General features: G+C 36.1%; 1 protein-coding gene across 2 annotated transcripts in view; it reads right to left on the reverse strand.

The window, feature by feature from the left end:
* RPH3A (rabphilin 3A) overlaps positions 1–21,403 on the reverse strand; it is a 179,590-nt gene that overhangs the window by 117,972 nt on the left and 40,215 nt on the right. Inside the window, exons 1-2 of one of the 2 annotated variants that reach the window (XM_074297241.1) lie at positions 13,222–13,671; positions 12,491–12,586 (exon numbers count right to left, since the gene is read on the reverse strand). In XM_074297241.1, the coding sequence (XP_074153342.1) occupies positions 12,491–12,567 (77 nt within the window). In that variant the 5' untranslated portion in view covers positions 12,568–12,586; positions 13,222–13,671. Of the gene's footprint in view, positions 1–12,490; positions 12,587–13,221; positions 13,672–21,403 lie in introns of those variants that run through there. The other variant, XM_074297249.1, reaches the window with a different exon arrangement.

Genomic DNA, 21,403 nt, shown 5'->3' on the forward strand with positions numbered 1-21,403 from the left:
TATTATATTTAATTTATACTTTAACATATTTAACATGTATTGGTCAACCTGCCATCTGGGTGGGGGGAAGGGGAAGGAGGGCAAAAATTGGAACAAAAGGTTTGGCAATTGTCAATGCTGTAAAATTCCCCATGCATATGTCTTGTAAATAAAAAGCTATAATAAAAAAAAGTTTGCGAAAAATCATTCTCTCAATTACCCAGTGAAGTAGCTAGGACAAATATTATTATCCCCATTTTGCAGCTGAGGAAATGGGAGCCCAGAAATGTTAAAAGCTGCATCCAGGATCATGTAATCTATAAACTGCAGGGCTAAGACTTGACCTTGGGTATTCTGCCTCCAAGCCCAATGTTGTTTCCATTAGGCTACATTATAATGGGCAGAAGTTGGTCTTGAGGTTAGAAAGACATGGATTTAGGTCCTGCCTCTGAAACTCATTAACCCATGAGCATGGATCGCACAAGCACTGGATGGTCACAAGGATAACTTCAAGGCACCAGGGACAGATTAAATTGTGTTCAATATTGTGGGTATGAGAAGACAACAACATGAATGGTGTATTTTAAATGGATTTTCATGAGAAGTGTTTCCGTTTTTTTAAAAAACTTTTGTATTTTCAAGCATCTGGAAAACTCACTTATATAGAAATAGCTACATCCCCAGCAGTGGAAAAATTACTAAATTACTGTAGGACTAAATTAAGTCCATCTAAATATTTCATTTAGTCCTTAATTTAGTCCTACAGTAATTTATTCCCTCTCCCATCAATGAGCCTTAGTAGAAGCAGCATCCTAGAACTGAAATGTACTCCCTCCTAATCCCCACCTATTAAAATCCCTAATTTTCTTCAGGAACCAATTCATTGAAGGGATCTCTTCATTACCTCTCCAAATATTAGTATGCCCTCTCTTCTCTCTTTCCTCGCCTTCCCCCTTTCCCTTCCCAGCGCTTCCCCACCCCCATCACATCATTCTTCTCTTTTCCTTCCCTCCCTCCCTCCATCCCTCCCCCTCCCTCTCCTTCTCCTTCTTCCCCTCCCCTTCTCTCTCCCCCTCCCCCTCCCTCTCTCCCTTCCTCTCTCCCTCCTCCTCCCCCTCTCCCTCCCCCTCTCCCTTCCTCTCTCCCTCCCTCCCTTTCCCTCTCCCTCTCCCTCTCCTTCTCCCTCTCCCTCTCTCCCTCCTCCCCTTCTCCCTTCCTCTCTCCCTCTCCCTTTCCCTCTCCCTCTCTCTCTGTATATGTCTCTCTGTCTGCCTCTTTCTGTCTCTCTATTTCTGTCTCTGTTTCCATCTCTATCTCTTTGTCTCTGGCTCTGGCTCTCATTGCCTCTGGCTCTTTTCTGTCTCTGCCTCTGTCTTTGTGTCTGCCTGCCTTTCTGTGTGTCTGTCTGTCTCTGTCCCTCTCTCTGTTTCTCTGTCTCAGTCTTTCTTTGTCTCTGTCTCTCTGCCTCTCTGTCTCTTTCTATTTCTCTCTCTGTCTCTTTTTGTGTCTGTTTTTTTTGTCTCCATCTTTCTTTTTGTGTGTCTCTCTATCTCTCTGGCTGTCTCTGTCTTTGACTCTGTATCTATCTGTCCCTCTCTCTGTCTCTGTCTCTTTTTCCTTCCCTCCCACCTTCTCTTTCCATTATCTTGAATGTACTTAGCTCTGCACATGTTGTATCCCCCAATACAATACAAGCTCCTTGAGGTCAGGGACTATTTGACTTTTGTCTCTGACACTAGTGCAGTGCCTTGGACATAAACCCTTAGCTTCCTGCATTGGAATTTCTCCTGGATGATGAAGCAGGTTTCTAATGGGCTATCTACTAGAAAAGGCTGGAAAAATCTGAAGCTGGTACCTCCTCCAAGCTACTCTTCTTGCATTAGGGGTGGAGTGGGGTGGAGGGTTCTCCCCAAACTCCAACACTGCACAGTAACAAACACAGCCTGGGATCAGGACTGTTTTGGGTCACATACTTAGTTTCAATAGTCTTTCACAAACCTAAGCCAACCCCAGCCATTATCTTTAACCCCTTCTCTCATATCAATGTCTCTAGCTTTTACAGATAGGAGAAGCAAGATGGCATAATGAATTTGGAATAAGAAGACTTAGACTTAAATACCAGTTCTGTCATTATCTTTGAATGATCTATTTAAAGAATCCATCACTCCATGAATAAAACCTTAAATGTATAGACTACTTTAAATCAAAAAAATTCCACGTGTATTAGAATAATAATTCACAGGCAACCTGTGTGGTAGATAAAAAAGGCTTTGACCTGAATTGATAAAGATAGCCTTAGCAACCTTGGAGTTCTCCATACTAATGAAATGACAGGTCCAGTTTCTATTTTTAAGGTGTGCAAATTGATCTCATTTGCTCTTTCTTTCTTATAAAGAACTTTATCATTTAACTTGTTTTTACATGTATATTTTATTTTGGAGGTCATACAGAGTCACTAGGGATTACTGTCTGGGGATCATTTGATCTTTCCAATAACACTGTGAGGTATGTACTATTATTAGCCCTGCCTCAAAGAAAATAAAGGACTTGCTCAGATTTGCAAGGCTACTAAGCTTCAGAGGCAAGATTCAATCCCAGCTCCTCTTGATTCCAATTCCGGCATTCTTTCTAATCAATCAGTCAGTAAACATGTATTAAGTGCTTACCGTGTGCCAGATCTTATGCTAAGCACAGGAGTTATCGATGAAAAAATATAGAGATTCTCCCAGCCCTTGAGGAACTTACAATCTAATGAGGAATAAAACAAAAAGAAACTAAAAAGTATGTCCGACTCGGGGAAACCCGACTTAGTTGGAGAAGTTCAACTAAGCTACACATGGAAGATGTAATTCATGGAATGATGGATTCTCTAAATAGATCATTCATAGTTAGTGGCAGGACTGATATTTCAACCCAAGTCTTCTGATGGGAAAAATAATAGGTTATATATGAATACCAAATATATATATGCAAAGTAGATATAAGGTATATATATGAATACCAAATATATATATGCAAAGTAGATATAAAGTATATATATGAATACCAAATATATATATGCAAAGTAGATATAAAGTATATATATGAATACCAAATATATATATGCAAAGTAGGTACAAGGTATATATGTGAATACCAAATATATATATATGCAAAGTAGGTACAAGGTATATATATGAATACCAAATATATATATATATATGCAAAGTAGGTACAAGGTATATATATGAATACCAAATATATATATATATGCAAAGTAGCTACAAGGTATATATATATATATGAATACCAAATATATATATGCAAAGTAGGTACAAGGTATATATATGAATACCAAATATATATATATGCAAAGTAGGTACAAGATATATATGAATACCAAATATATATATATATATGCAAAGTAGCTACAAGGTATATATATGAATACCAAATATATATATATGCAAAGTAGCTACAAGGTATATATATGAATACCAAATATATATATATATATATATATATATATATATATATATATATATATATATATATATGTATATATATATATATATATATATATATATATATATATATATATATATATATATATATATATATATATGCAAAGTAGGTACAAGGTATATATATGAATACCAAATATATATATATATATATATATGCAAAGTAGGTACAAGGTATATATATGAATACCAAATATATATATATATATATATATATATGCAAAGTAGGTACAAGGTATATATATGAATACCAAATATATATATATATGCAAAGTAGGTACAAGGTATATATATGAATACCAAACATATATATGTGTAAAGTAGGTACAAGGTATATATATGAATACCAAATATATATATATATATGCAAAGTAGGTACAAGGTATATATATGAATACCAAATATATATATATGCAAAGTAGGTACAAGGTATATATATGAATACCAAATATATATATATGCAAAGTAGCTACAAGGTATATATATAAATACCAAATATATATATATGCAAAGTAGCTACAAGGTATATATATGAATACCAAATATATATATATATATATATATATGCAAAGTAGGTACAAGGTATATATATGAATACCAAATATATATATATATATATATATATATATATATATATATATATATGCAAAGTAGGTACAAGGTATATATATATATATATGAATACCAAATATATATATGCAAAGTAGGTACAAGGTATATATATGAATACCAAATATATATATATGACAAAGTAGGTACAAGATATATATGAATACCAAATATATATATATATATGCAAAGTAGCTACAAGGATATATATGAATACCAAATATATATATATGTCAAAGTAGCTACAAGGTATATATATGAATACCAAATATATATATATATATATATATATATGTATATATATATATATATATATATATATGCAAAGTAGGTACAAGGTATATATATGAATACCAAATATATATATATATATATGCACAAGTAGGTACAAGGTATCTATATATGAAATACCAAATATATATATATATATATATGCAAAGTAGGTACAAGGTATATATATGAATACCAAATATATATATATATATGCAAAGTAGGTACAAGGTATATATATGAATACCAAACATATATATGTGTAAAGTAGGTACAAGGTATATATATGAATACCAAATATATATATATGCAAAGTAGGTACAAGGTATATATATGAATACCAAATATATATATATATATATGCAAAGTAGGTACAAGGTATATATATGAATACCAAATATATATATATGCAAAGTAGCTACAAGGTATATATATAAATACCAAATATATATATGCAAAGTAGGTACAAGGTATATATATGAATACCAAATATATATATGCAAAGTAGGTAGAAGGTATCCTTAGAGAGGAAGATCCCATCAACTTGACACCTTCTACAGAAGGGGGTATTTGAGCTGAATCCTGAAAGAAATCAAGAATCAATTCCCTTACTACAGATAAGGATACTAGAACTTAGAGTGGTAAAATAGGAAACAAGTAAAGGAAATTGGGACTAAATCCCAGTCATTGAACTCAAAGTTAGTGTTTTTATCATAATATTACAAGGCCTGCTACATATACAATATATAATAAGCTTACTACATATTGCATATAGTAGGAGCTTAATATATTTATGGATAATGTAGGTGTTTAATATATGTGTGCATATAGTAAGCACTGGTATATGGTAGGTGCATAATATACGTGTGTTGAATGTTCAAATGAATTGCCATCATCATCATTCCTGAGGATGAGATCAGAGATTTGGAAGCGGGAAATGACCTCGGAAGATATATAGTTCAATCCCCTCATTTTACAGCTGAAGAAACTGAGATCCAGGTAAATAAACGAATGCTTTGTCCAATCAGAATTAATAACTATGGAGACTAGACATGTTTTCTGCATTTTTAAAGGTGTATGTAAAGATGATTTCATTCTAACTGACCCTTCCTCCACATCTGCCCTTTGCTTCAAAGTTATTTCCACTGGAAATCAAGATAACCTTTTGGTCTAGAATGGAAACTGTGTGCTCAGCATACTGCATTGTAAGGTGTATGCCCATCATTCTATTATTATCAAGAGAAATTATTCTACTTGGTATTTATTTTATCCAAGGCAGCTTTCCTGGTGTGAAGCTAAAGAAATCAAGGGATCAGAGACTTGCTGCCAATCATGGCCAAGTTAATATCAAGGACTAAATCTTAAGCCCACCTCCACATCCCACATCTGCCTCCTTCCCCTGGATTTGGAAGAAGCTGCCAAATCTTTTGAAACTTTTCTAAATGCTTTGAAACTTTTTTAATATCTTTTTTCCCTCACAATTTCCTGATCACTGTCTTCTCTCTGCAGTAATTCATCACACTGATCAAAAAAACAGGCAAAAGCCAGTCAGTTAAAAGGTAAATGTCACAGAATACTTACTGCTCCTTTTCACTGTAGGAAAGCCAAGGAAAGCCGAGAAAAGGACAAAAAAACAAAAAAGAAGGTTAGAGAAAGAAATGCAACAGTAATATCTTCAAATAGTTATGCTGATTAATGACAATAACCACAAAATACAACTTATAGTGACCTATTTCCTTCTTACTGAACCAGAAACAAGACAATATTTATATAGGTATGTTAAGTCCAATGGTCTTATTGAAACTTTTCAGCCAGTTCATTCAAATAATGCATCATTCTTGTCAAGTTCATCAATTTAGTTCAATAACTCATTTGAGCATTTTGCAGTGACCAATTGACTGGTAGTTTTAGTAAAATATAGAAATAATCTAATTCTGATTGGTCCCCAATTCATTTACTCCATACTCTAAGGAAAGAGGGTAGCTGTCCCATAAAATGAAAAAAATTATTTGACTAGGAGTCAGGAGATCTCAGGCCCAGGCTTAGTTCTATCATTCTCTAGTGCTATGTCCATGAGCAAGTTCTTTACTTGCTCTGATTCTCATTTTCCAATTTATGGTGGAATGGAATAGATACTGTCTAAGATAATCTTCTAGCTCTGATATTCTATGATTTTATAATTTGAGAATAGAAACAGCCCATAGACTTTCTAGAGATAAACCACATTCTTGTTACCAATGCACAACAGAGAACATCAAAAATTTGGGGGTAATTTTCTAGGGTATAATAATGTACCAGATGATTGTCTTATAGCTAGGGAAAAGTCCCTTTGTTTCCAGAACTAGCGTAATCTGGATATGCCATTTTATTTGCATTACGTTTTCCCTCTTCTGGGTAAGGGTTGGCTGCATGAAGAAAGACTAACTTCCAGGAATAAAAGGATGAAAATCAATCAATCAGCAAGAATTATTTGCCAAGATCATTATGTGTGCTAAATATCGGGGATATAAAGAAAGGCAATCCCTAGTCTCTGACCTTAAAAGGATTATATTCTAATGGGAGAGAAAACGTAGACATCATTGTTCTTGTAAACTGAATACAGTACAAATCAAATGTTATCTCAGAGGAAAGGTACCAATGGTAGTAAAAGTGAAAAAAGGCTTGTGTAAAAAGTAAGATTTAAATTGAGATTTGAAGAAATCTAGGGAAACAAAGACAGAATTGAAAAAGGCTATTTTACCATGCCTTAGGCCACTTCTAAAGTATTATATTTACTTTGAGGGGGGAACTTTGGGAAAGATTGCAGGATCATATATTCAGAATATTTGAATACTACCAAATATAACACCCCTATTTTATAAAAGAAGAAATAAAGTCAGAGGAGACAAATGACTTGTCCAAAGTGATGTGGGGAATAAAAGTCAGTAATGAGATTTAAATACATATCCACTGATACCAAATCTGTATCTCTAACCACTGTATCACACTTGTTGTCAACACTGATAAACCAATAATCAGCAAAAATAGGATTCAGCATTCATATAGCAACTACTATGTGCCAGGCATCATGTTAAATCCTTTATAAGTGTTATTTTACTTGATCCTCATAAAACCCCTAGATGATGAGTGCTATTATTTTCCCCATTTTACATCTGAGGAACCTGAGGCAAAGAACAGTTAAATGAATTACCCAGGGTCACACATCTAATAAGTTTCTGAAATCAGATTTGAATTTAGTCCTCTATCTACTGTACCAACTTGCTGGAGAGTACCCAAAGGAATACAACCAACAACTTGGTCAAGGGAGTTAAGAATGGGCCATATGTAGAAACACTTAGCCTGGAGAGGATTGGGGGGAGAAGGAACACAAGAGTAGTCTTCAAATTGAAGGCTTGTCTTATGGGAAAGGAAATAGGCCTCTTCCACTTGGTTCCACCGAGCAAGACCAGAAGCAACGTATAGTAAATACAAAGAAGCAAATCTAGGCTTTCAGTCCATTGCAAATGAAAATGAGTCATGAATAGGATGGACTATCTAGGAATGGTTTTCCCCACTGGAGGTCTCTATTGAGGTGTTGTCATGGCACATCTTGTTCAGGAATGGGTCGAATTAGATGACATTTGAGGGAACTCCCAGTGCAGTGATTCTGGGATTCTACATGCCCTTAGCCATCAGTTTCAGGAATGATCAGCAGGTCAAAGTACTGGATCAAAAGCAACAAAGAAATGAAGACACTTAGTAATTGCAGAAGTTGCAAGTCTGTTCAATTGGATGTTAATTAAATCTCAATTCACTTGAAAAAGAAATTAGAAATGTCTGCATTATCCATTACTACTGCACCAACTCTAGTGTCATGTGGAATAGCTATTATTTAGCCATTAGCATCTATTGAAAAATAATTTTAATATCTGATGAAAAAGCAATGGCAATCAAGAGTGACTGGAGGAATTTAGAATGTCAAGATATTCAGTAGACTCTCAGGAATATATTCATGAACTTGGTCATGGACTGTTTGAATAATCTCAATATAAATGGAAGGCAATTGTTAAGTTTCATATTGGCTAAATACAATCCTGAAGAATGGGATTTTAATTGTCTGGCATTTATTAAAGTAAAATCCATCTTTAATCTCCTTTGCCCTCTGAACAATTGGTCATCTAAGAGAGACTCATTTTTCAGTTGGTGAGATATTATCTTAACATTATATTGAACCCCATTGTAGGCTCCAGGAACCCACTTTGCTTTCAGAGGGAAGCTTACTTTTATTTATTTTTTTTTGCTAAGGCAATTGGGGTTAAGTGACTTGCCCAAGGTCACACAGCTAGGAAGTGTTAAGTGTCTGAGACCAGGTTTGAACTCAGGTCCTCCTGACTTCAGGATTGGTCCTCTAACCAGTGTTAAGTTTTAAGTGTTTAGTGTCTAAGCTTCTTTTAACAAGACTTAATCAAAATAGAAAGGCAGAATCATACTGGATTCATATTCTGACTTCAATACTTATTAGCTGTGTAACTGGAGACATGTCACTCAATCTCTCTGTGTTCCTTCATCTGAAAAATAGGCATATTAGCACCTACCTTCCAGGTTATTGTAAAGATCAAATGAGATATTTGTAAAGTACTTTGCAAGTCCTAAAGCACCACAGAAATTTCAGGTATCGTTATTGTTGTTGTTTTCATTATTATTATTATTTTACTTTCATATTTCTTGATGTAATTCATATAGAAACACACCCAGAACAAATTGATATCCTGCTATCATCCTTTAATTTAGTATTATGCTACAGAGATGTCCTTCTGTTTACTTCATTTTTGTGCTATCTGACATAGATTATAGAGCCAGAGTTCTAATACTTGATGTATGTTTCATTGTAGAAGGGCATCTTGATTTTCTAGGCCATTTACTTTTGAGATGATGTCGTTCTCCATGGAATTTATTACCCATAATTTGATGTGGTACCACAAGATGATAAGATCATTTTGGTTTCCAGTTTTCTTCTCTCTCCAAACTGGATTTTTAAAAGATATATATGTACATATGTATATATATATATATATATATATATATATACATATATATATAACATGTATGTATAATTATATATGTAAATGTGTATAATTCTATATGTATATGTACATTGATATTATAATTATTAATTTGATACATCAACAAACAAAGTGATTATTGAGGAAGGATCCTCTCTTCTTTATCACTACCATTAACAACTACTTAGAAATCCTGGAAGTGCAACAATCCCCAGAGCACTTGCCCCACTCTTCACATATATCCTCTGGGTAGGCAATTGTTGTGGAGAAAAGGCTAACCATTCCCACCAAATGCCAACCAACAATCACACGTTGGGAAGGGTAAGGCAGCTTAGCTGCAAGAGCAGGACACTCTGATTGGGACATAGCAGGCAGCTGGTGCCAAGGAAATCAAACCACCACCTTGACCAGATCTTCTCTCAGATCCTGAAGGAAGCAACTGAAGATCCTAAAGCCAAGAGTCTTGGGAATAGCAATGCATCTAGCCCAGTGCTCTCAGTTATCACCCTGAAAAACAGCTCCTATGGAGACGCAGCCTTGCCACTGCTCCCATAGTTACATTGGCCACAACCACTAGAGATCCAGAAAAAAAAAAGTTCTTGTCACAAAGTCCTTGATCTTGGTAAATGGATCTTGTCAGAAGCTGACAGGATTTTATCAGTGGAAAGGACATTAAAGAAGAGCTTTGTCCCTGCATCCTAAGGACCATGGGATTTTTCCATCTGATTTGTAGCTAAAACCTACCATATGTGCCATCTCTCTAATTATATTGCGAGCTCCCTGAAAACAAGGGCTATCTGACTTTTCTATTTGAATCTTTAGTGATTTGACATTAGTAATCATTGAATAAATTCATTTCATTAAAAGTGTTGGGAAGTAAGATTGTCTTTTGTAGGATCACTGAAAGCATTTTGGGGACTGCTTCAGTAGCAGAGGATGTTAGGATGACATATACCTTGTCTTGTTTCGATGTGACTTTGATTTATTATTACTGTTGGTATTATCTCAACCTCATCTATTTTCAATTGGGCTCAGATATAAATGATCCTGGGACAAGCTTCTATCCTGTTATCATTCTTTTATATTGAATACTCTACGGACTTTTGCAAAGGCAGAAAAAATAACTGCTTTCTGTAACTGAATGAAAGCATTGGATTGTTATCTTCTGCAGACTTACTGAAAACCTCCTTAGGAAAACTCCAACAGCAAAAACAAAACAAAACAAACAACAACAAAAAAAAAACAAGAGGAATGATATGTACTTCATCTTAATCATACTTCCAGTTTTCTAGGGTTCTATATTTTGATACTTTCTTTCTATGTTGCCTGTACATTATGATTATTTGGTATGTTTCAAATTTGTTGTGACTGGATAACAGATTTATAGATATTGAGGCTCCTGACCTGATACAGTTCATCTCTTTAATTCTCAAAGATATTTTGAAGGTATTAATTGCAGAACATGGATTTCTCATCTGTTTGGTTTATGAAAGAAAGTTATTGAACTTCTGGTGTATCATCCTAGCCACCAGGGTATATCTTGCTAGACATTTGGTATCCAGTAGTCACATAATATAATTTCTATTGTTTTCCTTCATAATATGGAATAACCAATAAATCTAGGTATTATCTGTAATTTCTGGTGGTAACAATCTCATCCTAATTTGGTACCATAAACCCTTCCATTTCTTTTTTTCCTTTGCTGAGTCAATTGGGGTCAAGTGACTTGCCCAGGGTCACACCACTAGAAGTGTTAAGTGTCTGAGACCAGATTTGAACTCAGGTCCTCCTGACTTCAGGGCTGGTGCTCTGTCTATTGCCACCTAGCTGCCCCAATCCTTCCATTTATATAAATAAACATGCTTGATTGGGCCATTTGTTTGATTTTTTATCAAAATATTAGTGGTCAAGTTCATGGGAATGTCACCCTTGCAGAGTCTTTTGATTATACTCTTGGATTGTAGCTACTTCATGTGATTATCATTCTTGTTGTTGTTAATCATCATTATCATCTACTAGCTTAACCTTTTTCATTTTATGGGGAAATTAACTGAAGTCTAGAATGAGAGAATGACTTGCTTGGCTTAATCAGCTAACAAGTGTCAACATCAGGACTAGCACAAAATCTCAGGGTTTGAAAGGGACTTCAAAGGTTCTCTATTTCAACTATTATCTGAATTTTATTTTTCTATAGAATTTTCAACAAGACCTCCAGGGAGAAGGAATCTAACACCTGCCAAGGCAGCCATTTCACTCAGGATAACTCATTGTTAGGAACCTTTTCACACATCAAGCCTAAATTTGCTTCTCTTCAACTTCTATCCATTATTCCCAGTTCTGCTCTCTGGGCTGAATACAACAAATTTCATTCTTCTTCTTCCATGTAAATAGCCCTCCAAATACTTGAAGATGGTTATCAAGTACCCTTGCCACCATCCCAACCCTCTTCTTCTCCAAGCTAAACATTCCTAGAAGCCTCAACCAATCCTTATATAATATAATTTTGAGGTCTATCAGGCAGTGGATAGAAAGCTGGGTCAGGAGTCATGAAGATGAATGAAATCTAGCTTTAGACACTTAATACAGTTGTATGACCCTGGACAAGTCACTTAATACTGTTTACCTAAAATTCTTCTGTAGAATGAGCTGGAGAAGGAAATGGCAAATGACTTCAGTATCTTCACCAAGAAAACCCCAAAAGGAATCATGAAGAGCAGGACATGATTGAAATGAGTGAACTGAGATCCTTCACTATCTTCATTGCCCGCTCCCAGACTCCAGGGAAACCCTCCAGTTGAACAAGAAGTAACTTAGCAAGACTGGAAGCCAAGTATCCAAACTCTCAGTGCAGTAGTTTTTTTCTCCTACTGGTCTCTCTACTGAAATTCCAGGATTAAAATTTAGGACCCTGATAGTGAACTAAAATACATTTTAAAGCCATACAACTAGTGTGGAATTAGGATTCACTTATCACTGTAAAAAGTCTCCCTACTTTGAAGAGTCTTGCTCTGGGGAAGATAATCTTTATTTCTTTTTTTAATCTATGCCCCCTCCCCAAATCAGAACCAAGAATATGTAGTAGCTTACCTTGTACGGAGGGCCATGGATCTATCATTGGGGCACATCCAGCGATCAGAACTGTTGCTAAGTACTGTGTCTGTCATAGCCAGGTGCTAGGACTTCCTGAAAGAAATCACATGAGAAAAATAAGTAATCACTCATGAAATTATTCATTCATTCATTCCTTTCTTTTTATTCATTCACTCACTCACTTACTCAGCAAGTATTTACTAGACATGTATGGATTTTTGCTTATACAAAGAAGTAGAATTCAATTCAACATACATTCATTAAGCACCAAACATGTATAAGGCACAGATCAAATCAGTCAATGCTTAAATTAATTCAGATTATTCTTGGGAAAGGCAAATATTGAGAGTGGAAGCTTAAATACTTTGGCTACATATGAGAAAACAGGACTCATTGGAAAAAGACACTGGTGTTAGGAAAGATTGAAGGTAAAAGGAGAAGAGAATGAAATGGATATATAGAATCATGGAAACAACTAACATGAATTTAGATTTGGGGAGATAATGGAAGATAAAAGGGCCTACTATGATTCATGAGTTTACAATCAGATATGACTGAATAGCAACAGCAACAACAATGTGCAAAGAACTAGGTTAAACACTGAGAAATACAAGAATAAAAAAGTAAGCCTGCCCCTTCCCTCAAGGAGTTTAAATTCTGTTAAGGAAATAAGGCACTAATAATGCCCTTATGAGGCTTTCAAACTAATGAGGAGATAAAATAATTACTCTGATCAAAGTTAGGATATGTAAAATGATGAAAACACTTGGTTTAGTGGATAGAGCTGACCCTAACTGTCCCAGCAGGATCTGGGTTCAAGTCTGACCTTTATCATCTACTGGCATAATGAACCTGGGTCACTTGACTTTCTTAGTACTCTAAGCATCTTTCTAAGATTATAACTCAGAATAACTGTGGCTAATTGCCGCAGAGTGGCGCTTGGGCTTTAAGAGGAGGAAAGATTCCCTTCAGGAGATGGAAGATCAGAGGAAATTTCTTGAAGGAAGCTGGTCCTTGAAGGACATGTAAAAATTCAACAAGTGGAAATGAGGAGGGGGGATAATAATAGGTGATAAGTAGGGCATTCCATAATGGCAGAGTAGTGTAAGAAAAGTTTTGGAGGAAAGGAAGGACAAGATGTTCTTGGGAAAAGTAAGTAGCCCACAGTTTGCCTTAATTACAAGGTCTGTGGGGTGAAGCCAATATAAAGCTCTGAGCTTTCTTCAAGAGGCCAAAGGAAGGCAGTTAAGCATCTTTAGTGAGGAAGCAGAGCAATTTAAGAAGTGCTTTAGGAAGCTGGATCCAGCTGCATATGTTTGATAGCAGATTAGAAGAGTTCCTTCTACAGTAATTAAAATCTGGTGAAATGAATCTCAGCATCTCATTTTCTCTGGAGATAAAAGAATAAGTAAGATTCCTCCTGGCCCCTGGTGTCTCCTCCCATCTCTGGAGAAACTGAGAACTGAGGAACCCTACAATGAGTCAAGATCAGGTTGCCAAGATTGTTTTCTGACCTGAGCCTCTATATATGAATGCCTTGCTTCTAGTTTGCAGTAGAAATCAAGCACCTCTAGAAGATCTCAAGAAGGCTCCCACAGGCCCCATCTCCAAACAACCCTGCCCAACTAGGAAAGCATCCCATCATCTCTCATACATACAAGGCTCTATTCTTTCTCTGTTTTCAACCTACCTGGTTTAGGTATCAGTACCATGTCTGTGTCATAAAAGGGATTTGGTAGGACTCCTTCAATCCCTATTTTTTCAAATAGTTTATATAGTATTGGAGTTAATTGTTCTTCAAATGTTTGGTAGAATTCACATGTAAATCCATCTGGTCCTGGGGATTTTTTCTTAGGGAGTTGATTAATAACTTGTTCTATTTCTTTTTCTGAAATGGGACTATTTGGACTATTTACTTTTTCTGTTAATCTGGGCAAGCTACATTTTTGAAGGTAATCTTCCATTTCATTTAAGTTATCAAATTTATTGGCATAAAGTTGGGCAAAGTAACTTCTAATTATTGTTCTAATTTCCTCTTCATTAGTGGAGAGTTCTCCCTTTTCATTTTTAAGACTAACAATTTGCTTTTCCTCTTTCCTTTTTTAAATCAGATTTACTAAGGGTTTGTCTATTTTGTTGGTTTTTTCATAGAACCAACTCTTAGTTTTATTAATTCATTCAATAGTTTTTTTTGCTTTCAATTTTATTAATATCTCCTTTTATTTTTAGAATTTCAAGTTTTGTGTTTGTCTGGTGTTAGGATTACTAAGTGAGAACTGAGGTTGTCTGGATAGTTACAAGGTGAGAACTCAGGTTGACTTGGTAGAAGGAGCAAGCCCATTGGCTGAAGTGGTTCTTCCCAGAAGCCCTTGCATTATCCCACGCCCATTCTCTGGGAGGATAAAGAGGACAGCAATCCAGGAAGAGGAGAAGACTCTGAATTGCATCAGGCCTGACGGGGCTCTCTGCAGGAAGGGAAGTCACTTCTAAGGACAAGAGTTAACAGCAACTGCCTGGAGACAACGGTTCGTTACAGGAAGAAGAATCTGTCTGAGAGATTTGAGTAGACACAGCAGATCTCTTCCCAGAGAGCGATCCAGCAGCTTCTGGAGACGACAGCTCACTACAGTCTGGGGGCTTTTAATTTGTTCCTTTTCTAGCATTTTTAGTTGTAAGCCCAATTCATTGACCTTCTCTTTCTCTATCTTATGCAAGTAGGCCTCTAGAGATATAAAATTTCCCCTTATTACTGCTTTGGCTGTATCCCACACATTTTGGTATGATGTCTCATTATTGTCATTTTCTTGGGTGAAGTTATTAATTATGTCTGTGATTTGCTGTTTCACCCAATCATTCTTTAGCATGAGATTCTTTAGTTTCCAATTATTTTTGGTCTATTTTCCCCTGGCTTTTTGTTGAATGTAATTTTCATTGCATTGTGCTCTGAAAAGGATGCATTTACTATTTCTGACAAGGCTCTATTCTAAACTCCTCTGAATGGGTAGTACAACCATTTAGGCTTTGGGTACCACAAGCCCTAAAGAAAATAGCTATATTTGCCTCTGGAGACTCTTCAAGGCCCTCACATTGTTGGCCCTGTGTTCAATCCATGTTACTCCTATGCTCAAGGATCTAATTTGGCCCCCTGTTACCTTTAGGATAAAATACAATCTCCTTTAGTGATAAAAATACAGATGTTCATTTCAACATCTGGAAAATGCTAGGGGAAATCTGCATTATTTTAATAATTGTGGAAATCTTTCTAAATTAGGTAGTTTGTCCATAAGCAAATGTGAGGAGTTGGGCTAAGGGTTAATAAAAAACTTCTGAGCTCTCAGTATTGTTCTGTTTAGGTAAAGTACTCAGATCTGTAGCCCAGGTCCATTGACTTTTAACAATCTTTGTGAGCTTGGGTCATTTGTTCATCCTCTCTATACTTTGGTTATTCCATCTCTCAAAAGGGATAAACACTTCCTAGATGTGTGATCTTCAGCAAGTTACTGAACATTGGCCTTCCTCAGTTTCCTCATCTGTAAAAAGGGGATAATTTTGAAAATAAAATGAGTTAATATTTGTAATAGAATATTTGTAAAAGAATTTTCCAAACTTAAAAGGATTAATAATAGCTAATGCAATTATAAACAAATAGTACCTGCTGAGCATACCTAACATGACCCATTGAGATATCCACATTTATGTTCTTCTTTCTGTTCATATAGCCACCACTTTAATTCAGATATTTATCACTTCTTACATAGACTACTGCAATAACTTCTAAATTAGACTCCAGCTTTCTAAATCCTCTCTTCTCTAATTGATTTACACAGCTGCCAAACTAGTCTTCCTCAAACACAGGTTTAATCATGTTATTCCTCTGCTCAAGAATTCTTAATGGCTACCTATTGCCTCTGGGATAAAATACAGACTCTTCATCTTGGCATTTGAAGGCTTACAATGTCTGACTTTCCAGATTTATTTTGTGTTATTTCCCTTTACATGTTCAACATTCCAAACCAATTAGCTTACTTTCAATTTCCTAAACTCAGCATTCCATCTCCTGCCCCCATCTTTGCTTGGGTTATCTCTCCTACCTGAAATGCTCTCCTTCCTAATCTCAGAGTCTTCAAATCCTTCTTTTCCTTTAAGAGTCTATTCAGGTGCCACCTCCTACAAAGAACTTCTCAATTGTCAGTCTATTCTCCTTCTGCAAATTATGCTTCATTTTCTTATCTTTTTATATGTGTAATGCCCCAGCAGAATGTAAGTAATTTACTTGAGAGCTGAGAATTTTTTTTAATTATTTTATGTATCTAGTCCCATTTCCTAGCACAGTGACTTGAATATAATAGATGTTTAATAAGTGCTTGTTAAACTAAATTAAATTGAGCTGTGTGCTTGGAGTCAGAAAGTTGCAGTCCTGGCTGCACCACTTACTAATTGTGGAACCTTGAGCAAATCCTTCCAAGACTCAATATTCTCATCTGTAAAAAAAATGGATGGTATTGTACTGATTCTTGTACTTGACTTGTACTGATTTTTAAAAAGGAAGAGTTTGCAGTCAGTTCTGTTATGATGCATGTTTCAAAAATGCAAATTTGCTCCAAAATGACTGGTATATTGGGGAATACTTTGAGCATGATTCAAGTTTTCAGTTTGCATCTGCAAAATTTCTTTCACGAGAAACAGTGAGAATGGAGAAAATAGCATCAGTTCACAATAACTCCCAAGCTGCCCCTACAAATGCCTATTTCTACAAGCAAACTTCAGGTCTTTGTCAAAGAGAAGTGAATAGGTATTATGTCTATTCATGCTGCCCTTTCTTTCTGATGTTGACTTTTTCCAAGACTCAGAGGTTCAGCTGGTTCTGGCCCTCGTCCAAACTGCCCATGCAATCTATGGTACAGAATAGCACACAAGCAATATTCGATGAGGAAATCTAGAGATGCCCTTATTCCAAAAATTCAAATGGACTATTGTGCCTGACCTGTGGGAGAACCTTCTGAGCTTGCACTGGACTAAGCAGCCACAATCAAGCACACTGTATCTTGACTCCAAAATCATGACATCATTAGTCCTCCCTAAGTAGAAAGGACAGCAGCAGTTCAAGGCCTCTAATATGACCACCCTTTATTGTAATTTTTTTCATTTAAAAATCTTATTTATTTATTTAATATTTCCCCATTTACATTTAAAACAGTTTTCATACATTTTTTAAACTTTTGAGTTCCAGATTCTCTCCCTTATTCCCACTCCCAACCCCCACTAAGAAACCACATATGAAGTTATGCAAAACATTTCCATAAAAGTCATGTCATGAAAGAAAACATAGATCTCCCACCCTAATAGGAAAACCTCAAGAAAAATAAAATTAAAAGAGAGAGGCAGAGGCAGAAGGAGTATGATTCAGTCTGTATTCAGACACATTGAGTTTCTTCTTTGGGTATGGACAGGATTTTTCATCATAAGTCCTTCAGCATAGTCGTGGATCACTGTACCGCTGAGAAGAGCAAAGTCATTTACAGCTGGTCATCCCAGAACATTCCTTTTATTTTGTAGACAGTACATTTCATTTTGTTTGAGTTCACGGAAGACTTTCCAGGCTTTTTTCCCCAAGAGCATCCTGCTCATCATTTCCCTATTTATGGATTTTTAAAAACTATTTAACATGTATAAAACTGTTACATTTTTATTAGGTCATCTTTTTTAAATGTGTCACTGGTGAAATTTTTGAGTATCATGCCGCTAACTCCATTCCCCCATAGACTTTGTGGCTGTTATTGTTTGATTTTGTATGGTGTGCCACTTTGTTAAGAATCAATATGTCAAATTGCAGTGGAACTACCTGTCTAGGTCAATACACTTCACTTGATTCCTCAAAAAAAAACCTCTATAAAATGTCCACAAGCATGTATACATATATTGTATTTAATTTATACTTTAATATATTTAGCATGTATTGGTCAACCTGCCATCTGGGGGGGGAGGGGAAAAGGAGGGGAAAAATTGGAACAAAAGGTTTGGAAATTGTCAATGTTGTAAAATTACCCATGCATATATCTGGTAAATTAAAACTATAAAATAAAAAAAAGAAAATGTCCACAAGGCAATAGTTGGCAAACATGGAAGGGAAGAAATAATTGTTAAAAGCTAGTATGGAAGTAGCGGGATGGCACAATGTACCAACCTTGGAGTCAGGAAACATGAATTCAAATCCAGCTTCAGATACTTAGTAGTTGTATGATCCTGGACAAGTCGCTTAACTCTGATTTCCTCCTCTCCTCACCAAAAAACCCAGTATAGTTTCAAGCAGGTCTAAGCTCATTTTCTTTTCTGACATCTAAATTAGTAGGTAAGGAGAATGTTGTACATATAATTTATTTAGTTTTTTTTTAGCAAAACTCCTTTATAAAATCATATTACTTTATGGAGAACATTGAGGAATATGGATTAGACAATGATATAATTAAATGCGTTCATAATTGCTTGGATGGTTGAATTCAATGAGTAGCAGCTGATAGTTCTATGTCAACAAGGCAAGAGGAAGCATCAGGGGAATGCCTTCAGCTGTTAAACATTTTGCAGAGCTGAGCTCGAGCTCTGCTTCCATTCTATACTGGCTGTGTGGACGTGGATCAGCCACAAAACCCACCAGAGCCCTAGGCCACACTTCTTAAACTATGGGTCAAGACCACATACGGGATTGCATAACTGAATTGGGAGTCATGAAATTATGATTTAATATCGGTAAAAATTTGATTTATAAGCCTATTTTATGTACCTATATACCAAGACTCAAGTAAAAATTTCAAAGGTGAAAAGGGGTCAGAAGTGGAAAAAAATTAAGAAGCTCTGCTCCAGGTAATTCTCTAAATTGTCAGTCTACAAAAGTAGGGGAAGTTATTCCCTGCACCACAGATCCAATCAAACCAAACTAAGCCAAATGTCCCTCCAAAAAATTACTTGGATAAAGGCTTAAACTAGGAGCTTAAAACATATGGGATAACACAGTAAATGACTTTACAGGGGAATAAAGATTTATATAGCACCTACTATGTGCCAGTGACTATGGGAAGCACTTTACAAAAATTTACTCATTTGATCCTCCATTATCCCTGAGAGGGAAATGCAATTATTATATCCATTTTATAATTCATAAAACTGAAGCAAACAGGATCAGGTTACTTGCCCGGGGTCACATGGCTAATAAGTATCTAAACCCAGATTTTAACACCAGTTTTCCTGACTCCAGACCCAGCCTTCCATCCACTGCCCAATCTTAACTGCCTCTGACAGGTCAGAGTGTTGAGTTGAATCCAAGAATGAATGAATGAATGAGCATTTATTAAGCACCCTCTATGGAACAGTACTATGTTAACTACTGGGAATATAAAGCCAAAATTGTCTAGCCTCTGCCCATAAGGAGATTGCATATTACACTAGTAATCTATTTTTAAAAGTTGGGAAATGAGTCAAGGAATAGATTACATGATCTCAAAGACCCCTTCCAGATCTAATTCTATGATTTCACCAGAGCTAACTTTGCTCTTTTGGCCCCTTCTCAAATGACCATGTCCATGTTCATTTGCATTTCTCCTTAGCTCCTAACCTCTGAGTCCATGGAATGATCATTGTTTCCACTGGAAAAACCCTAATTAAAGCCCATTTACTTTCCTCAGGAGTGGCAGGCATTTAAATCTTATTCACTGAGGTTGTTCTGCTGAAGGTTTTGTATTACACTTAAGGGAACAGCAGGACTGCAAGAAGAAAGACACTGTACTCTGTGGGGAGCTTAGAAGCCATAACTGGAACTCCAGATCCTCAGTATCTCCAATCTCATTTTGAGAAAGTTAAATACTTCCCAGAACAACCTGTAGCCACCAGTTGCAGTAGCTCCCAAAGAGTCCCATCCCTTTTTTCTTGCTCCCAGCCATAACATCCCAGGAAAATTTCACCACGAAGCAGACAGCTGTGTTCTTTCTGCAGGCTGGGCTAAGTTTATGACAGACCACAGGAGGGTCATCTGAAAGGAGTACACCTGATTGTCCGAGGTTGTATTTTCCTTGGCCAAAGCTCAGTAGCTCCTGTTCAGTGAGCACTCCAGTGAAAGTCTGCTCTCCCTCCTGTTTGACTGGAAAATATCCCATTTAAGTCCAATAAATAGAGGGCACCTGCAGATGTTTAGGTTCAAGGAAGATGGGAAGGAGACTACAGGTGTTAACTTTCCACCTATATTATTTAAGGTTGTTGTCCGCAGTACTTGTGGGAATGTTCAGGATTCCAGTTGCAAAATGTAGAAATTTGCTTTATATCACCCACCAAGAGCACATTTTACTATTATGAATTGCTTTTGGATTCAGGAGATCTGGGTTCAAATCTAAACTCTGCCATTTGATTCCTACACGACCTTTTGGCAAGGTGTTTAACAACTCTTTGAAATTCAGTTTCCTATGCTTCAATAGCTCAAATGAAGAATGAAATGTAGTAAATTTAGATGTATTTCTGCTCTGCATATTCATATGGACTACTTCTGCCCAACCTCTGATACCACCTTGTGAGCCAATACTGGTCTGATCAGTCCCTATCAGACCAATGTACTTTAACTAACACAGTGGTGTCATTTTGGAACTCTTTGAGAAGGAAGGACAACAATCAGCCAACTATTAAATGAGAAGGATGGATTAGTTGATCCCTACTATCCTAATTCTAAATTTATGGCCCTATGTCCTTTAAGTTTCTCCTTCATGCTTTGTACAACCATACTTTTCATCATTTCACAGAGAGAGAGAGAGAGAGAGAGAGAGAGAGAGAGAGAGAGAGAGAGAGAGAGACAGAGAGAGACAGAGAGAGAGAGAGAGAGACAGAGACAGAGACAGAGACAGAGACAGAGACAGAGAGACAGACAGAGAGAGA

The sequence above is a fragment of the Sminthopsis crassicaudata genome, chromosome 1 (genome assembly GCF_048593235.1).
Source record: "Sminthopsis crassicaudata isolate SCR6 chromosome 1, ASM4859323v1, whole genome shotgun sequence".
NCBI classification, from domain to species: domain Eukaryota; kingdom Metazoa; phylum Chordata; class Mammalia; order Dasyuromorphia; family Dasyuridae; genus Sminthopsis; species Sminthopsis crassicaudata.